Below are 20,488 nucleotides of genomic sequence, written 5' to 3'. Positions count from 1 at the left end.
TAAATAGGGAATTTTGGAGGGATTTCTCCTGGAGCATTGAATGGAGTCAGTTGGTAACATGGAAAACCCTGAATGTACTTCTGAATTTCTCACGGAGTATGGAATGGAGTCAGTGACAAACTTGGAAAACCCAGAGTGGATTTCTCCCAGAGTACGGAATGGAGTCAGGCAGTAAATTATAAAACGCTGACTGGCTATTTCCCGGAGTACAGAATTCGGTGGATTGGGGTGAAAACTTGGACTGGATTTCTCCCAGAGTACGGAATGGAGTCAGTTGGTAGCATGGAAAACCTCAACTGTACTTTTGGATGCTTCCTGGAGTATGGAATTGAGTTGGTTGGAGGGAAAATCCAGACTGGACTTCTCCCAGAATAGAGCTGGGTGGTAAATTAGAAAGCCCAGATCAGATTTGTCCTGGAGTACAGGATGGCATCAGTCAGTAACTTCAGAAACCTGGTCTACATTTCTCTGGAAGTACAGAACGGAGTCAGTTGGTGGGAAAAGCAGGGCTGGCTTTCTCTCGAAGTATGGGATGGAATCAGTCTGTTGGAGGGAAAACTTGGATGAGAGTTCTTCTGGAGTACAAAATTGAGACACAGAAAGATAGACAAAAAAGCCTTAGAGAAGCAGACACAGAGCTACCAACTCCTGGATCCCAGGAGCATTCAGATAGAAATCCCAAGAGGATGTATGGTCAAGATTTTTCCTTGCCTTGTGGTCAGCCTTAAATACCCCTGAGTCTTCCTGGGCCCTTTCCCCAGGTGGGATTTTGGGTCATTTGGTCACTCAGGAGCTGGGCTGGGGGCTCCAGAGGTAGTGGGGCATTGCCTTTGGTGTGCCGGGGACTGGCAGACACTGCTGGGCTGGGATAGAGGCTCTGGGGGGATTGGGGTTCCAGGGCAGTGCAGTGCTGGGGTTACAGGACAGGGAAAGGCTGGACCTGCCCCTTCCTCCCACCCACACAAAATGTTTTGCGCCAACAGTCTCCTCCAGTCTCTCACAACAGGCAATGTTGGAGGTTGAATCTCAGTTCTGGCCATGGGCTCCTGGGCGAGAAAGACAGTTCTTTTCCATAGGAAGGAAAGTGCAGAGCCACAGGGTTTGGATGGCAGGTGAGAGCTAGACATCAGGAGGCCAAGGCCAGCCAAACTTTTCAGTAATGGCAGATTTCATCTGGGAGCAGTCTTTGGATCTAGAGAATTTTAGAGGTAGAATCCAAATTTTGGCCATGGCTGCCTGCAGAAGGACAGCTCCTTCCCACAAGAAGGAGAGCACGGAGCCTTGCTAATGTTTTGGGGATAGATGAGAGGTGAATCTCATGAACCAGTGCCAGACAGAAGTTTCCTGGCAATATTCCTATGGGAACAATCCCTCAATATCAGGAAATTTGAAGGTGAAATTGCAATTCTGGCCGGGGGGCCAGGAGAAGGAGGACAGTTTCTTTTCAGAGGAAGGAAAGCACAGAGCCCCAGTGTTCCTGTAGCAGATGAGAAGTGACCCTCAACATGCCCAGGTCAGCTGCACCAGTCAGGCCCAGCCAGATCTTTTCCATGTTCCCTTGGTTCCATTGGGCCTTGCAGTGTCACAACGTTCTCTGTGGTTCCTCAGGTCCAAAAATGTCACAATGGGCCCTTGGTCCCATGGAGCCCCCCAGGGTCACTGTGGTCCCCTTAGTTCCATGAGGCCCCATGGTATCACAATGGATCCTTGGTTCCATGGAGCCACACTGTGTCAGAATGTTCTGCTTGGTTCCATTGGGCCCTGTAGTGTCACAATGGTCCCTTGGTTCCATGGGGTCATGTGCTGGTGAGAAATGTTCCTTGGGCCTGGGCCTTGGCCAACAGCCCCTGGACTCAGCTCCTCTGCAGCGCATCAGGAACACTGTCTGCTCCCAGGCACCGCTGCTGCCCAACCAGCTTGCTTTAGGAGCAGCCCTTGGAATTGTTTCTGTTCCCTCCCTGGCACAACATCTGTGTTCACAGCCTTGCAAAGAAAGCTGTTGATGCCAAGTGCAGCCAGGATCCTCCCCAGTGACCTCACATGAAACATTGCTGTGCCTGAATCCCCTCTCTTGGGGCCCTACAAACAGCGCTCCAAAAGGAGCCCCTTGCAGCTCTCCCGGGCCAGCCACCTCCCTCTGAGTGGGGCCTCTGCGAGCCGCGAACTCTCCCCTTTGCTGCACTCGGGGCATCCCCGAACAACAACGGAGCCTGGGCTGATCCCCCCACTCCTTCAGGCTGAGCCCTTCACCCGCTGGGGAGATGCCAAAGCATCCACAGGGAGCATTTCCCTGCCCTGCAGGAGAATTTCTCACAGCTGCCTTACACTGCCTCTTTGTGTCTGTGTGCACACACCAGTGCTGTGCCCTGGCAAATGTGGCAGAAATGCTGCTCTCAGAGGGGTTGGAGTGCCTTGGAGATCTGAGTCAGTGAGGCCTGTAAGTAAGGTTAAATCATGAGGTATAAAATAAGTTAAATGCTGTTAAGAGTTACTCTTTTGCTAGGTTGTTGTGTTTAATATAAGTTATAAGTTAAGTTTAATAATGTTAAGTGTTATTCCTCTGTTAAATCATGAAGTCACAGGTTATAAGAGATTAAATACTGTTAAATGCTGCTCTTTTGCTGAACTGTGAAGTTGAAGGTATCAAGGTCAAGGTATAAGTTAAGGCCTGTTAAATTTGAGCTCTATTAAGCTTTTAGGCCGTATTCATTTTGTCAGGAAAATTAATCCACAAACACCAGAGGTTTATGTCCAAAAAGGAGACAGAAGAGTCCTTCTTCTTTATTTGAATAAAGGGAGAGGCCATGGGGCATTCCCCTGGGGTCTCTCAAATTTTTGGAGGGCGCAGCCTCCATTTTATCCTAATTCCTGGCCGCTTGTCCTTTCTCTCTTTCCCCATAGGCTGAGGTACTTGAGAGGTACAGACTTCCCAGAACGCCTGATACCTGGGATAACCCCCCCCAAATGCATAATCCCTTCTTAATTCTTAACTTTTGTGGACTTCATGGTGCTCTTTCAGTGCCTCTTTCATCTTTTAGTGGAATCCATCCCATTGTTTCTGTTGTCTCTCACTGATAGCTGCATCTTATCAGCAGACCCACAGCTTGTTTGTAAAGACAAACTCGTCATTCCTCTCAATTTTATCCTTGCCCTCACTGCCCTTTTTTCACACACACACACACACACACACACGCACACGCACACACTCTGAGAGACCGTTCTAGATTCATTTCTGGTTGGATTGCCTGGGTTTTGTTTGGTTTTGTTATTGCTTTGTTTCCTTGCTGTGCCTGAAGTGTCCAGGCAGGAGCAGAGTGACCCTTGCCAAGGAACTTTGTGCTGCTGGTGCTTAATATTAAAGCTGATTTTTTCTGCTCCCTTGCCGGGGATTTTTTAAGCACTCTCAAGCCTTTGTTCGTGACAGGGTGAAGGAGCCCTGGCCCAGGCTCTGGACCTAGGGGACACAGGGATGCTGCCAGGGGGCCCCTGACCCCCTGTCCCACCCCCACGGCCCCGGCCCCCTCTGGTGGAGGCTGTGGCGCAGGGGGTGGGGGGACCCGGGGGGACAGGGGACCCCACTGTGCATGAGCAGTGTTGGACATCTCTGGGGGGAACTGTGATGGGGGGCCTGGGCGAAGTGACCTCCCCAGTGACATCACAGAGTGTCCTGTGATGTCACACAGCAACCTGTGATGTCACAGCCCACTCTGGGATGTCACACAATCCTTTTGTGATGTCACACAGCCAACTGTGATGTCATAGCATGCTCAGTGATGTCACACTGCACCCCTGTGATGTCACAGCCAACTCTGGAATGTTGTCATGTGATGTCATACAACTGTACTGTGATGTCACAGAAGACTGTGATGTAACAAAGTCACCCTATGATGTTGCAGTCTGTTCTGCAACATACATACTGCTCTATGATGTCACAGAGCTACTCTCTATGATAGCAGTGTCTGCTCTATGGGCTCACACTCTCCTCTTTTATGTCACTGCCAGGTCTGTGATGTCACAACCACATCAGTGATGTCACACAACACTCTGTGATGTCATACAGACACCCTGTAATGTTACAGCACACACTTTGACCTCACAGCCAGATCCATGATGTCATAGAGCCATGCCATGATGTCACAGCCTGCTCTGTGATTTCACAGAATCCCCTCTATGAAGCTGTAGCTACTCAGTGACCTCACATAACAAACTCTGTGATGTCACAACCCCATCTGTGACCTCATACAACTCACTCTGAGCTGTTACACAGACGGGAGGGGTGGGGGGGGGGGGAGGCAGGAGGGGGGAAGCCAAAACAGTTCAAGGAAAAAGAAACAAATCCCCGAGAGGATTCCCAGTACAGCCTCCAGGCTAGGGGAAGAGAAGGGAAATTTTTTTTTTGTTTCAAGCTATGAAAAAACCCCCCAAAATCCAACAAAACAAAATAGCCTTGTTATAAATTTGTATTGTGATACTGGCTTTCGCAGATGAATATTATATATTAAATACTTTTTAGCTATGCTAACAAGTCTTAAGTTTAAAAGAATTTCCTAGGTACAAGGCAAGGAAACCCCAGAGGGCAAGGACACTGGGGCCCAAGCTGTTATCAGGAGAACAATAGAACCCAAACTGTTATCAGTGGAAGCTATGAAGACCAGCTGGCCTCAGGGGAAGGATGAGGGGCCCGGACTGTTATCAACAAGTGACCATCTGCAGCAAAAAAGAAACCAAAACTCCAAAATAATGCTGACCAGCTAGAATAATGATGACCAGCAAAAATTATGCTGACCAGTAGAAAATAACATGATCCAAGAAGGTGGAACCAGGGAGGGGACATGCTTGAATATGCATTAACCCCTCACAGCAAGGCTGGTATAAAAAGGGTATTCCTGAGATACCAGGTGTGTTCCTGGCAAGGCGCCAGGGCACCCGGCCGTTTTAACCCTTTGCTTTATTTCTTTTGTCTCCTAATTGATTTTTGTTTATATTAAATTCTTTTTATAATTTATTAAGTGAATCTCCTTTTTAAGAGCCTCCCAGTCCACACTGTTGGGAGCAGAGAGAGAGAGAGAGAGAGAGAGCGCGTGAGCTTGCGCAGGAGCCCAAGGCACCCCACCCCTCCCAGGTCCATCTTAAAGCTACAGCACTTGTTTTCTGGGCATAAAGCAGACAATTAGGGATTAAAGCATCATCATAAAATCACCCCAAGACAGTACCAAATTCCCCCAAAAAAAAGACACGTTGGAGGACGGTGCAATGATGGTCACACAAGGGTTGCCTTGTGTGCTAGTCACCGTTTTCTGCCTTTCCTCCGATCACTCCTTACAAGGTGATTCCCTGTAGAAACACATGGTGCCTAATCAGACTAGCAATCAGATGCAAGGCTCTGGGTGGAAAGTAAGTTGGCCAGAGTTAGAGAAAAGCAGCTTCTTGCATGTGAGCAAAAAAAACCCAGCTTTTTTCCAGAGCTGTGTGTGGGAGGGGTGAACGAGAATGGCAGTGCTAAGGCTGCCTGTACAGTGTGCTTGGGTTATAGGTGAGAGCTGGGTCTTCTGGGTGCAAAAGAGTGCAGAAGAGTACTTTGTGAAAAGCCTTTCTTCGGTCACAAGAAGCTTTTCTTGTCCTTCAGCATCTGATTTCTTTGTGTTATAAATGCAACGGCAGATTAAAGATTAACAAAGATTAATTTATTATAAATTAATAAAGCAACAAACAGCGAGGAAAAAACCACAATAAATGGACAGCGCAGCGCTGGGTGGACAGGGTCTATACGCAAGGTATAGGTGTTCCCAAATCCACGTCTGAGGGTTCTCTGGCCTGGGTTTTTATAGGGATTTTATGTCCCCAGGCTAGAATTCCAACCAGTTTCCATTCACCAAATGTCCCTGATTGTCTGGTGAATGGATTTCCTGGCCTAGAACATTGAGTCAGTAAGTATCCGGGCAGAGTCTCCTCAAATGCAAAGTGAGTCTGTATGTATTTTAACATATTTCATCACAGCAGGATCAAGAGATCCGGGCTAGCGCCGATGGATATCTCGGAGGAGTAGTCTCTTCTTTGTCTTTCTTGATTGAGTTTCTGTAGTATGGGTTTGGCGGGTGTGGTGTTCGATTCTGGCAACGACCATTTTCCTGAGGCTCGTCCCTTTTGTCTTGCTTGATGGTCTTCGGCCGAAATCGGCCGGGCGTTGCCTTTCTCTGGAGGTAGACTTTAGGCTGGTTCTTTTGTTTCTATGATGGCCTGTGTCCTGTCCTTTCCTCCGAGTTGATGAGTCTGCTGAAACCTGTTATCTGGGGGGGTTCTTTTGCAATTCGTGATTTTTGGAAAAGGAATTCTACCTCGACTGGGAGGAGAATTCCTTATTCCATACTTTCATTTAGTTATAATTATACATACTTTATTTAAACTTCTTATTCCGAATTTTTATTTACCCAATTCTTTATTACATTTGCAGGCCTTAGTGAGGGAGTAACTGAGCCACAAATGGTCCTGTTTCCCCTGCAGAAGCTTTGCGTGGCCAGGCAGCAACCAGCCAGTATTGGGGTGGGGGGAGCTCAACAACTTGGACAACACCTGCTTCCTAAGCTTTGTCCTGCAGCATTTGACATACACTCTGCCACTGGCTGATGCTACTTACTCTCTGTAATAAATGGAACTGATTTGTGCTAACTAAATTGTAACTGTTATTAAAGTTATTATTAGAAGCGATCAAAAGAATCAGTGTTACAAGGCAGATGTACTCCTTTACAGATGTTACATGTCAAAATCGAGGTACAGGATGTAGTTTGGAAGATAAGTGACATCCCAAGATCAAAACGGCCTTGAGATGGACAAAATTAGAATGACTTTAGGCATTGGGCCTAAAAATCAGTAAATATCAGACTAATGAGTAGACTAACATAACACAACGCTTAGTATGCACGCGCAAACCTGTAAGGTTATCCAAAGGACAACGAGGAAGAGGAGAAGCCAGGTCCATCTTAAAGCTACAGCACTTGTTTTCTGGGCATAAAGCAGACAATTAGGGATTAAAGCATCATCATAAAATCACCCCAAGACAGTACCAAATTCCCCAACAGAAGAATACAGTATAGTAAAATAATACAATTTAGTAAAAAATTACAATTTATATACATAATTTGCCAGTAATTAAGTATGGTTTAACCATACACAGGCAAAACCAGCTGGGGTACAGGGAGGGCTTATCTCCCTACCTCACGTACAAAACCAACCAGGTTATGGAGGAGGCTCCCACCCTGCCTCACATACAAAACAAAGCACTTCAAGCTAAACTTATATACTGTATGCTTATACATATTCATTAATGTTTCCTGCAAGTTTCCTCCTATTTCCGATTTTTTTGACTTTACATCACTTTTCTTCACGGCACATGCCGCACTTGTTGTTAGGGGATCTTCAGTCTTCTTCTGGGGGTCTTTTGGCAAAGGCTTCTCCTCTTCCTCGTTGTCCTTTGGATAACCTTACAGGTTTGTGCATGCATACTAAGCGTTGTGTTATGTTAGTCTACTCATTAGTCTGATATTTACTGATTTTTAGGCCCAACGCCTAAAGTCGTTCTAATTTTGTCCATCTCAAGGCCGTTTTGGTCTTGAGACACCACTTATCTTCCAAACTACATCCTGTACCTCGATTTTGACATGTAACATCTGTAAAGGGTACATCTGCCTTGTAACATTGATTCTTGATAGTTTCTAATAATAACTTTAATAACAGTTACAATTCAGTTAGCACAAATCAATTCCATTTATCACACAAGCCCTCCCCATACCCCGGTCAGTTTTGCTTATGCTTTAATCATACTTAATTACTGGCAAATTATGTATATAAATTGTAATTCTTTACTAAATTGTATTATTTTACTATACTGTATTCTTCTGTACCAAATTACTATTCAATTTACTAAATTGTATTCATTTTTAATTAAACTGTTATTAACTCAAGGGACCTAGTTGTCAAAATTCTAATGTCATTTATAACACTCTTCTAGGGGCAGAGCTGGTCCTATGAGTCCTTGCTCAGTCAGCTCTGAGGGATGGAAAAAACAACAGTGACTCTAGGAAGATAGATCTCCATTTTTCTCTAGAAGCTGCCTTTGGGTGTTGTGTTCAGAAAAGGTTCGGCAGAGCATAGGGAGCATGTTGTTTGATTTCATAAACTCATGGAATCCCAGTTCGGAAGGGACCTCAAGGATCCAAGACCAACTTTTCTTGGCAAAAGTACAGTCTAGACAAGACTGGCCCAGCACCCAGTCTAGCTTGTCATAAATGAAATTAAAATTTAGACAACTAGGTCTATTGAGTTAATAGAAATTTAATAACAAGGAAAAAAAAAATACAATTTAGTGAACTGAATACATGAATAAAAGAATACAATTTAATGGTGTGATGGATTGGCATTTAAGAAACAAAGGGAAACATCTAATGAAGTTAAGGCTGCTGGAGGCTGATGGGAGTTTTTCTCCTGGCCAATAACTGGCCTTTTCTGAGAATTGACAGTAACTTTGACCACTGAAAAGTGAGATCAACCTGTGAACACCACCCCCCCCCCCACCCCCCCCCCCCCCCCTTTTAACCCTAAGCCCAGGAAGTTTTTTTCTCTCTTTGGTTTCCAGCTTTGAAAAGTAGCAGAACTCCAGCTGGCTCTCATCCCCTCCCCAGGCCATGCAGCCCGGGTGGGGACTGGGCCGCGTCTGCCAGGGTCCCCGGGCAGGAGATGGGGCCTGTGGGACTTCCCCCGGCCCCAGGCCCGGGCTGGCCTCTGCTGCAGCTTCCCAGGAAGCCTCTGGGGTGGCTGAAGTTTTTTCCTGAGAGGGGGCAGGGGGAGCCCGGCTCTGAGCGCTGCTGAGCTGAAACCTGGCACCATGAACACCTGTGGCTTGAGCCAGATTTTAATCCTTTTATTACCCAGATGAGACTTGCAGATTTAATTCTTTTTCCAGGAAGAGGGCAAGAGAGAGTCATCAACAGGTAAAGAGACAACATAAACTATCAAAGACAGTAAAGAAAGGAATTAAGCTTCAGATGGGGGAGAGAAATAAGGAGATGCCTTAATAAGCTGAAATATTCTTCTGTTAAAGCTATGGAGATGGACAATAGTGTTCTGAAAAACCTCCTTTAATTCATGACAGAATATTTTGAGGGGAATGGAGTATTTCAAAGTGTGGATCTAAGCAAATGGTGAAGTAGTTGTGATCTTATCAGATGCTGGAACAAAAAAGAAGTGCGAGTTGTTGAAGATTTGTGGCCCTTAAGAGACAAAGAGAAAACTTCAGTTTCCAGAGATGATCACAGAGACAGATGAAGAGAACTTTTGTCTTTGAATAACTCATCCTTAAAATGACACCCCTTGCATCATGGCCCATGAACACACCTCAGAGTGGTGTGAAATGGGAAGAAAGGACTGATGACCGAGTTTTCCGGGCGGCTGGCTTCAGAGAAATAGAAAGCCATGAGAAAATGGTTTCCTTGTGAAAAACTCCATAGATTGACAAAGAGAACTTCCTTTTCTCTACAGAGACTGATGAAAAGACTATAGCAAAGTTGTGACTGTTTTAGCCACCAAGTTTTTTTTTTCCCTCTATGTTGTCAGTTAAATAAGGGAATGGTTGAGTGGTGGGGGAAGGGGTTTCTGGAGGTTTTATTCTGGTTTCTTATTCTTGTAGCTTTGTTAATAAACTTTCTTTATGCCACAACCCCCAGATCCTCCCAACTATCTCCCTGAATCCCAGATTCCCTTAAAAATAAGTGGTGCAAAAAATTTTCTCTTTCCCCACTGCTTTATAGCCTTCAAAATCTTTTTGGTAATTATGGAAGGAACACCTTGCTTAGCTGCTAGTAGTGAACTTAGCATGCATTTGATTCTATTTGCCTTGATGTCTGAAACAATTATAAGGAGGGCAGTTGGGGGTCTAACAATCTAAACCTAAAGTCTCGTCACAAATGCTTTCTCCCACTTATATGCTTCTTGTTCTATTTAGACAATAAATGCTTTTTTTCAGAAGAATGAAGCCACCATGGATTTCCTTCTTCATCTCAAAATCTTGTTTATTATGGACCTAACTCACTTTTTAGTTTAGGTTTGACTGGGCTGGCCACTCACGGCCAGTTTTCAGATCTTCCTGGCCTTCCACAGACTTAACAATTTTTAAGGTTAAAGGATTTGCTACTTCTTCTCTTACGGTTAAAAATTACTTTTCTACATTTGGCTTCAACTTCAACTGGCTGACAATATAAAGGTAGGATTATTAAGGAAAGCATTTTAATGGTGGAATTTAATTTCCTAACTTAATTTTTACTTTCATGTTGTCTTTGCACTACCTGTGGCAAGTGAAGGCACAGAAAGAGCTTAACATAAAGAAAACAATGAGAGTGAGGATTGGCCTCTAATGGCTGGAGATTTGAGAGAAGGGATGCCCACACAAACTATTTCAGCAGCCAGTGGGTGGGAGGCACACGGGGCTTCCCCTGATGCTGACGTTCTGGCTACTGCTCCAGTCCACTCTTGTGGAGCATTAGTCTGGGCAGCCTGCCGTGCTTCTCCTCTAGCTGAGATGTCTGCATTTCTGGGGCCTTAGAGACCTTGACTCGAGTGTGATGTGCCTACCCATGTTCAGCTCCCTTGACAGCTGTTTTTGTGGTCAGCAGCACTTGCACAGGTCTACGCTTCTTTGCTGCTAGTGGTGCTTCTTTCTACTCCTTGACTAGGACTCAGCCTCCTGGCTGGATGTTGTGAACAGCAAAGTCTAAAGGCAAGGTCTGTGCTAGCTGAGCTTCTTGTCAAAGAGATTTTACAAGAGATAGTATCTGGGCTACGTATTGTTTCCAATAGATATCCTTTATCCATACCCCCCAGGTAATTCTCAAGGCTGAGGATTACAAGGATAAGGAATTCTAAACATCAGTTCAAAGGGAGATAACTGGGTATTCCCCCTGGGTCTGGCCGTTATTGTTGCCCAAGCCACTGGCAAGAGCCAGTATCTTAGTTCCTATCACCAGCTTCAGAAGGTGTTACTTTATTTCCCCACTCATCTTTTCAATTTGACCAGAACACTGGGGGTGCCAGGGGGTATGGAGGTTCCACTGGATCCTTAAAGCAGTCATAACTCCTTTAAGAATTTTTCTTGTAAAATGAGTTTTCTTGAGTCTATTGCTTCCACAATCTCATCTCTTGGAATTCTTTGTTCCAAAAATACTTTAATACTAGTAGTTTTGTAGTTTGTTTTAGACTTGTAGTCTTGTAGTTGCTGAAATGCCTAGAAATGCTTCTGGCCACCCTGTTAACCGATATACTATTACCAGAAGATATTTAAATCTTGCCACTTGGGGCATTCCAGTAAAATCCACCTGGCATCTCTGGAAGGGAGGTACTGCCCAAGAGGTGCACAGCAAAACTGTTTGTACTCCAGCAAATGAAGTCTTAGGATGTAAACCCTCATCCATCCTCCTCTGTTTGACCCCTCCATCTAGCCAAATTCTTGGTCTTAAATCCTGTGTCATTAGGAAAATATGACAGGGAAGTGTAGATCCTCCTTGGCTTCTTGAGCTGATCAGCTTGAAACCTCATCTAATGCCACAAACAGGAACAGACAAGCGGACATCCCCCACTGTCACCTTTGGGGCAGGGGGCACAGGTGGCCTCCAGGTGCATTTGGGCCCCTGTGCCTGCAGCCCCCAGTGCCCAGAGATGCTCGGCAGCTCCTGCAGGCTGAAGAACCTCCACGCGACCCCCGACAGCCACAAGTGTCCGTCCTCGTCCCGGCGGAGCTGGCAGCGCTTGGAATCCTGGCCGGAGCGCGGCTGTGGAGCCACCACTGGGCTCAGCAGGGTAGGGACTCCCCGGGAGCCCCCAAACCCCTCCTGCCCCACGGGTGCCCGTGGCAGCCCCAGGGCTGTGCCTGTCCCTGTGTCACTGTCCCCGCAGCTGCCAGGGCTGTGTTTCCCTCACAGGGATGGGGCCCTGCATTGTCCCGGCCCCCCAAAGCCCCGGGGGTGCTGTGGGGGTCTCACCTGGATGCAGACACTCAGCAGGGAACTGCCCAAGGCCTGGGGGCTGCAGCACAGCAGGGACAGCCCTGGAGCACTCCTGGCCACCTCTAGCTCACAGCCAACTCAGTGCCACCAAGGGCAGAGATGGCTGTGGTCCCCCTCGGGGACACCCCAGGACCCCCTGTGCCCAGCCCTGTGCCCACCCCTCACCACGGTGTCCCCAAGCCTCGCAGGTCCCAGGGTGCCCAGGGGCCGGGATGGGGACCTGCCTCTCCCGGGGGGATTCTGTCACCTCCTACTGCTCCACTGAGAGATGAGACATCAAAGGAGGGGTGAAAAAAGTAGCCTAAGCAAGAAACTTCAGCATAAATAAATAAAAGCACTAGCAAAAAGAAGCTGAAGTCCAAGTTGAAGTCATTGAAGTCCAAGCAAAAAAGGGGTTGAAGTCATTTACTGAATTCACTGAAGTCATTGAAGTAATTTATTGTTTTCAAAGTTTAGCTCATATACTGTTGCAGCCACAAGCAGTGACAGCCCCAAGCAAAATTTTCTCACCAGTTACAGAATCAGCCTATTGTTCGTGTTACTTGGCAGCCTTACAAATCTACATAATCTTAAAGACCTTGATATATGCATGTCTGTACTTTTCCAGCTCTTCTGTGGTTACCTATCCCACAGTCTGTACCTGACCAAGGCCAGAACATCAAGCTCAGTTGTGCTCTCTGTTCCATCTCCCATTTGTTTTCCCATAAGGTTCAGTAGTGCAACATGGATGCCTTGATTCAATGAGGTTCTGTAGTGTCACAATGATCTTGGTTCTGTGGCCTTGCTGTGTAACAATGGACCCGTAGTTCTGTGAGGTTCCGTAGTGTCACCATGGTCTCTTTGGTTCCACAAGGCCTTGCTGTGCCACAATGGCTCCTTGGTTCCATGAGGTTCCATACTGTCGACAATGATCTCTTTGGTTCCACAGTGGAACCCTTGGTTCCATAAGGCACCTGGCCTCCCACAGCCTTTCAGAGACTCTTTTCCCCCTCAAGGACCCTCACAGCCCCAGGCGCAGGGCTCCTCCCAAAGGAGAAGGGGTTGGGCCCTGCTCGTTCTCCTTTTATTTCAGTCCCTTCACAGCCATGAGTAAAGAAAGGCTGAATGGAGCCTTTCGCCAGCGTTTCCCTCGGGGTTCATTGTGGGCTGAAGCTCTGTGCTGGCGCTGGCCCGAGCACCAACATCCCTGCAGCCCCCAAGGCCTTTGCTGTCCCCCCGTGTCCATTCCCTGTCCCCGAGTCCCGCCCGGCTCTGGCAGCAGCAGCAGCCGCAGCGCAGCGGGCGCAGGCCCGGCCCGGCCGGGGCTCCCAGCCAGGAGCAGCAGCAGCGCCGGCCCTTCCCACCTGCTCCTGCCTCGGCTTCCCAGGGCTTTTTCCAGGGCAATTCTGAAGTACAGCAACAACATGGTCATCCTGGATCCTTAGCATTGCTTTGCACCTCGTTTCTGTAGTGCCCTGCCAACTGTGCTAAGTGACATGGTTGGTCATGTCACTTAGCACAGGTGAATGATGAGGAGGGGGAAAAACTTAAACCAAACCACCCCTGAAAAGCCACATCAGGTGGCACCATACAAAATCAATCAGAAACTAGTGTGGGATTCCATTAAAAGCTGGAATTTTATATAGGGGAAAAAAAAAAATCATCCCTTGTTTGTCAAATCCTTGAGTTTTTTTTCTGTGATTCTAGTTCTGGGATGCAATAAGCCTTGCTGCAAGGATAGGTGTTCCTTCTCACAAAGGCACTGACACACCTGACTGGAGAGCACAGACATGTGTTGGTGCCTTTTCTGCCCAGGGGAGGTAAAGGCCAGGACCTTTCTGTCCTCACACCTTTTGTGTGGGAGCAATCCGTGGACATGTTCAAATTTGGGAGGTGGGCTCATGAAGGAGGAGGGCAGTGCCTTCCCTTCCTTGGGGAGGAAAATACCCAAGCCCAGGGTTGGTGGGGCAGATGTCGGGCTGCCCAGGGGAGGTAAAGGCCAGTGCCACCTTTCTGCAGTGCTCCACAGTCTCTCCAGTGCTCTCAGGGTCCTCCTCAGGGCTCCCAGTGCTTCTTCCATTGCTCCCTGTCTCCTGCACTGCTCCCAGTGCCCCTTCCAGTGCTCTCAAGTGTGCCTCACTGCTGTTCAGTGCCCCCCGTTCCAGTGTTCCCCAGTCTCTCCACTTGGATCTTGGCACCTCGCTGGGCAGTGACATCCAAGCAGGCATTAGTGATCCCATGGGTGGTCATTGCTCCCCAGGCACCTCTCCCTCTTGGTTCCTTATCACCTGTGCCAGGAAATGCACTCTGGAGATCTCCTAGATGTCTGGATTCTCCTCCTGTCAGGTACTGAAGGAGGGTGGGGAGCTTGGAGGCTGGCACATGTTCCCCAGAGGACCAGGGCTTGTGAAGGAACCTCATCTACCTGTCCCTCCTGAAGAGCAGGTAGCTGCAAACATGGTACCCACCTTGGCCTATCTGCTGCTCGGTCCCACCCTGAGCAGGAATTAAGAGGCAAACTCACCTCTTCACCTTCCTGAAGAGCCCATGTCCCCCCACGAGGCCCCACTCCCCATCCCAGGCCCTGTGGTCCCAGCATGGTCCCAGCCATTAGGCAGCTTCATCACCAGGCCTAGGCCACTCAGTGCAGGTGAGAACAGAGGTATTTATTTTGTATCCACAGGTGGACCTCAGCAGGGGAGCGACCTCTCAGCCCCATCACCAGCAGCCACTGCTGCAGACACAGCTCCAGCCCCAGCCCTTCATGCGCTGGTCCAGCACCTGGAGCTGAGGTGAGAGGGGGAGAGAGAGAGAGAGAGAGAGAGAGAGAGAGAGGCGGGCAGAAGGCAGAGTATTTCTGCAGGATTGGCTCAGGCCACCTGGGATCAGATCATATCAAGGTGTCCATGGAGATGTCTGGTGATTTCTCAGCCCATGAGAAAGTCCCTGCTGCAGCTGAGGCAAAGTCAGGTTGGGCTGAGACCTTGGGTGTACCATACAGGTATCCCCGCTCAGGAAAAGGTGGTGTGGGGTAGGACTCTGCCAGGGAAGGACATGCTCTCAGGTTTGGGAAGGGGATGGCCTGCCATCAAAATCCCTCTGTCTTCAGCCAGGACTTTTCTGTCCCACATGGGAAGCCGATGCTGGGTGTCCAGGTGTGTATCAGGGGAGTCCAGCCCAAAGGCAGCCTCCAGGTCCCGTTTCTGTCCCCCGGGGCTACCTCAGTGGAGGGACGTGGGGAATTCCATCCCTTTGGAGTTACCTGCAGAACTGCCTCTGCTGCTCCTGCCGCCGCCGCTTGTTCTCAGCCAAAAACATGAAGATGTTCCTCTGTGTCTGATGTGGCTCCAGCCCACGGAGCACCTGGATGGCTCGTGAGGAAAGGTGTCTGCAACAACAGGGAATCGTCATCCCTTGGAGAGCTGCCAGCTGCCTCTCCCCTTGCCCCACCCTGCGCCCACACAGTTCCACATCCACCCACCTGGTACCAGGCTGGAATCTCTCTGACATTTTTTCTGTGGGGAGGGGGGTTCCAGCCCTTCCCCACCTCATAGTGATCCCCTTTCTTGGGGGCTGGGATGGACGGTGGGGAGCCCAAGCACCTCCAACGCCGAATACCTGCCAAGGAGGGGACACTCTCAGCACACCAGAGGTGCCACTTCCCAGAGGACCCCTGGAAATGTGGAAGCCAGGAGACTTGTCACTCCACCATGGCTGATGGCTGCCCTTTTCCCCCAGAGCTCTCCCTTGGAGACATGTAGGCAAATCCCTGCCCTGTATCTGTGTGACCCCCAACTGCACCCCATAGATGCCCATTCCCTTGAGTCCTAAGAGTCCCCTTGAACCCCTAGGACACCTTAACACCATCTGAGAACCCTCTCTCAATTTGGGTCCCCAGGGACTCCCATCTCCTGGGGTCCTAAGAGTCTCCCCAGTCCTCAGGGACTACCCCCAAACTAGCCCAGGGTCTCCCAAAAGCCCCCTGGGACACCCTATACCCTCCAGAAACAATCCAACCTCTCCAATATACCTGTCCCAAGCCTCATCAGTCCTCTGTGTTTCCCCTGACCTCCAATTACACCCCCCGTACCCCTGTCCCAAGGGGGTTTTATGGGCAGCCTGGGTGACCTGACACAGAGGGTCTCTGATCTTACCTGTAGCATCTGTTGGTCCTCCCCAGCAGCCCAGGCTTCCCATGCCGCCCATTCCACCTTCTGTTCTCTCCAGAGGGAATTCCCATGTTCCCATTCTGCAGACAGCTGCCAGACCTCCTGGAGGTGTCAGGCATGATTAAGCTCAGATTTTGAGGGGCTTCCTTCAGGTCTCATCCATCTGGCACATACCTGCAGTGCTCTCTGGCAGTTCTCAGAAGCCAGAAGTGTGATGTCAGACCTGGCTGAAGGAGCTAACTCCTGCCCACCTGCTTCCCTCATCCTTAGAGAGCTGGCTGGGTATAGGGTGAGTACACTGCAGAAATACCAGCAGTCATCAGCATGAGTGTGGGGCAGATAGGGAACCTGTCAGGGCTGGGGACAAATTCCACAGGTGTTCAGAAGTGGGGAGCTAGAGCTGTTCCCCTGGACCTTCCTGAGTTGCTACACAGTCCAAGTGTCTGAGAGGGATTTCACCCAGGGTGTAAGGATCCCTCCAATCTGTTCCCATAAGAGTTTCACCTGGCAGGTGGCTTTGGCCCTGGCTCTTGCTTCCTTGTGCCTGACCTCTGGTATGGCAGCACAGGGAGGGAAAACTTTCCAGGATGTTCTTGTTCCCCTGGGAAAGGAGGAAGCTCTTGGGAGCAGCCTGTGAGGTTGTGTGGTCACAGGATGTGATCACCCCATGTGTGACAAAGCAGCAAGGACCCATTCCATACCTGTTCTGACCCTGTGTTTCTCTGCACCCTTTATATGTTGGGTGGAAAAAGCCTCAGACAAAGCAAGCTGAAACCTAGAATCACAGAATTGCAACATCATGAATTAGAAGGGACCCACAAGAATAAGTGAGGCAAACTCCAGAAGCAAATGATACCACAGGCTTGAGGAATGGCAGACCCCACACTCTGCAGGCAACAAAGGAACCAGAAAATCACCAAGGAAATGCACTCACCTGGGGAAAATATAGGCTTGTGCAGCCTGCACCCCCTGAGCAGTGGTGACTCCATTGTTGACACCAGAACCCGGCACACTCAGACTCTGCAGAGTGACAGGGAGCTGTCAGGAGGTTTCCATGGAGGAAACAGACCTGTCTCCTACAGGAGCCACTTCTCCAAACTCTTATTCCCAAACCTCATTTGTAAGCATCATGGAATCAAAGACCCAATAAGGTTGCAGAACAATTGGAGGCCAACATGTCCAACCACAGCCACATGTCTCTTAAATCTCTCCAGGGGTGATGAGCTCACCACTGCCCTGGGCAGCCTGTGTCAGGGGTGGGCAACCTCTTACATGAAGAAATTTTCCCTAAAATCCCACCTAAACATCTCCTGGTGCAATTTGTCTTTTGTTATCTGGAAGAACAGGCTGGCCCCAACCTGGCTTTATCCTCCTTTCATGTAGATGCAGAGCACAAGAAAGTCCCCCCCTAAGCCTCCTTTTCTTCAGGCTCAGCCCCCACAGCTGCTCCTTATGTGACTTGTGCTTCAGACCCTTTCCCAGCCTCTCTGTCCTTCTCTGGACACTCTCCAGCACCTCAATGTCCCCAGATTCAGCTCACCGTGAGCAGCAGAGCCACCCAGGTTTCCCGACTCTCCAATCCTGCAATGCAGCTGCAGTGGAACTGCATGCACAGGACATTGTCCTGGCAGGACAGGATGCCAACATTCTCAAAGGCAAAGGCGGGGTACTGCCTGTCCTTCAGCTGGAAGGAGTACAAGAGAATGGTCTCCTCCACACAGCCCCTCACCACATCAGGTGGGAGGGAATTGGTCTGGGACAGCCACCAGTAATCCAGTGGCATGATCTCGATGTCACCTGCAAAGAGGAGAGCATTCTCACTATCATGGCTGAGAAAATCTCCATGTGAGATTCATGGCAAAATTCCAGAAAGACAGCTTTGGTCTGGGGGCAATTCAAGCTACACTCCAACTTCGGAGGTGATTCCCTCTCCCCCAAAGAGCAGAGGGCACACAGTCCCTGCAAATGTGGAGCTGGATCTCTTCTCACCAGGCATCATCACTGTTGGGAACACCAGCTCCCGTAGACAAGACATGTCCATGTCCAGCTGGAACACAGGTCTTCGAACCACATACACCTCTTCTGTGCCATTGATTTCCTCATGGACCACAGCAAAGGTCCCAAGACCTGGGACAAGAACACCCTGCCCAGGAAGAAGACAAAACTGTTGAAACAGCTGTCATATCCCAGACCCTTGTATCCAGGGGTTAAAGTCAAGTTTCCTTTACTCTGGCTGGTGCAAAGGAGAAATCCCCACCAGCTATTCTCAAGAGGTAAAAAAAAACACGCAAAAAGCAAAAATATAGAAAGTTAAGGAAACTTTGGAAAAGGATGATACACTAACAAATTCAACACAAGATCACTTATCATCCCATTACTTAGCATTAACCCAAAAGTTTCCATGAAAAGAGGATTAGAAGGAGAGACAGAGGCAGAAAAAATACAGCAAAACACACATACAGCTCCTGGGTTCCCCACCAGAGTCCTAAATGAGGCAGGGTCCATATACTGGCTACATTATGGTCAGCCTGTTTTAAGCCCTTGGGCCTTTGTGGGCCTGTGCCCCAGGTGAGACTGCTGGTTGCTCGTCAACCAGAGGGCAGGTTAACACTGCTCCCAGGTGCTATGATTGACAACCCTGCTGGGGAGCTGGGGGTAGGACATAGCACTGCTTCACCTACGTAAATCCTGGCCTGCCCCTCCCACCAGACACTGGCATTACAAGTGCAAGATGTCTCAAGACATTCTACTCCTGTCTCTTACAAAAGGAAATGAGAAAACTGTGGGAAAAATCCATGTTCTCAATGGTTTTTACTTTCCCTCTTCAAAATATTCACAAAAATTCCTTGACTAAAGAAGAACCCAAGAAATTCCAACCCAGGGAGAGATTCCCAGAGATGATCCTTGGCATGGACCCAGCAGGATCTTGTATCGCTCTGCTAGGTCTCTCCACCCCTGGCAGATCAAGGAACACTAGGATGATTTCTCTCAGGATGGTGCCATGATGCTCGGGGAGGGGGACCACAGGGGTCCAAGATACCAGCCAACCTTGTCCAGCTTCATCTGTCCTAGGATGTAGGCAGACACGACATCCCAGATGGCCACCACCTCTGGAAAGTACCAGAAAGAGGCATCAGGTTGCACTCGTGGCATTTTGGGGAGCTCTATAGAGTGATAAATGGGGCTGAGAAAGAGCCTGGACTGGTCTGTGCCCCTGGTTCTGCCTCCTTCTACTCCCCAAGCAGGGCTGGCGCAGAACTGGGGGTGTGGAAAGAGCTCAGAACTAGGGCTGTGGTCATCCAACCCCCCAAAAAAGATGGCAACCCAAAATCCAGCTGGCTCCTGAGAGCCCAGTAGGAGCTGTCAGACCACTCATAAGAGCTGGAACCTTGAGAGGTCACAGCTCCCACACCTTGGAAGCTAGCCCTGGTAGGGGCACGTGCTGTGCCCATGGGACCCTCACAGCAGCCCCAGCCCTGTCCAACCCTCCTTCTGGCTCCTGGGGGGTTCCCAAAACCGTCACCTTTGGTGGAGAGCCGCAGTAGTGTGGGGAACAAGCAACTCTGCTTCTTGCTGATGCTGATCGTGCAGCACTCCTCCATCTTGCTCCCCAAATTCCTCTCCAATCAGCCCCTGCCCTGCCTGTCCCTGAGGGCTCTCCCATAAAAGCCCTCACACCCACCAGAACAACCCCCCAACCCTGACTGAGGTTACAGGCAGTGCCCAGTAACCCCTAGTTGTCACCACAGAGTGTCCCAGTGATGGGGGAGTGCCACTTTGTGATGTCACTGGCAGCCTAGGGAGGTGCATTGTAAAGTCAGCAGATAGATTGTACCTTGGAGATGGTGAAGGGCAGTTATGGAAGGAAGAGCTTATCTTGGCCCACCTCAGGTGTCGCCAGTTGTCAAGAGGTGTAACGGCTGCTGAGCTGGGCTCAGAGTGTTCCTAGAGAAATTCATAGAAAGAACCAAAACACACATACAAAAATAAAAATCCATCAATAATAACAAAAAATGATGAAGAATGTGTTTTCTAGGCTTTTCTTGTGCTATGAAATATTATGAGGAGTTTTAATTCTGGCTTCCACATTTCCAGGGGTCCTCTGGTGCTGAGAGTGTCCCCTCCTTGGCAGGTATTCAGCGTTGGAGGTGCTTGGGCTCCCCACCGTCCAACCCAGCCCCCAAGAAAGGGGGTCACACACAGTATGGAACCTCATGGAACCAAGGAGCCACTGTGGCACAGCAAGGCCTTGTGGAACCAAAGAGACCATGGTGACACTACGGAACCTCACAG

General features: G+C 49.0%; 1 protein-coding gene across 3 annotated transcripts; it reads right to left on the bottom strand.

The window, feature by feature from the left end:
- Positions 1-14,671: 14,671 nt before the first annotated feature.
- Positions 14,672-20,142, bottom strand: LOC111942681 (coiled-coil domain-containing protein 81-like). Of its 3 annotated transcripts, none has more exons than XM_023945795.2 (12): positions 20,031-20,142; positions 19,244-19,305; positions 18,185-18,338; positions 17,736-17,992; positions 17,130-17,215; positions 16,897-16,970; positions 16,700-16,814; positions 16,370-16,493; positions 16,181-16,297; positions 15,508-15,644; positions 15,289-15,414; positions 14,672-14,813 (listed from the first exon to the last, which is right to left on the bottom strand). In XM_023945795.2, exons 2-12 carry the CDS (start codon positions 19,256-19,258, stop codon positions 14,789-14,791), a joined length of 1,230 nt encoding a protein of 409 aa, XP_023801563.1. In that variant the 5' UTR covers positions 19,259-19,305; positions 20,031-20,142; the 3' UTR covers positions 14,672-14,788. The 3 variants fall into 3 exon arrangements, with proteins under 3 accessions (XP_023801563.1, XP_023801562.1, XP_023801561.1); XM_023945794.2 differs by lacking the exon at positions 20,031-20,142 and adding an exon at positions 19,719-19,969 and having other exon boundaries at positions 16,700-16,796; XM_023945793.2 differs by lacking the exon at positions 20,031-20,142 and adding an exon at positions 19,719-19,941.
- Positions 20,143-20,488: the final 346 nt, after the last annotated feature.

This window comes from Cyanistes caeruleus, chromosome 18 (assembly GCF_971803275.1).
Source record: "Cyanistes caeruleus chromosome 18, bCyaCae1.hap1.1, whole genome shotgun sequence".
NCBI classification, from domain to species: domain Eukaryota; kingdom Metazoa; phylum Chordata; class Aves; order Passeriformes; family Paridae; genus Cyanistes; species Cyanistes caeruleus.
This window is presented reverse-complemented; position numbering and strand designations above follow the sequence as displayed.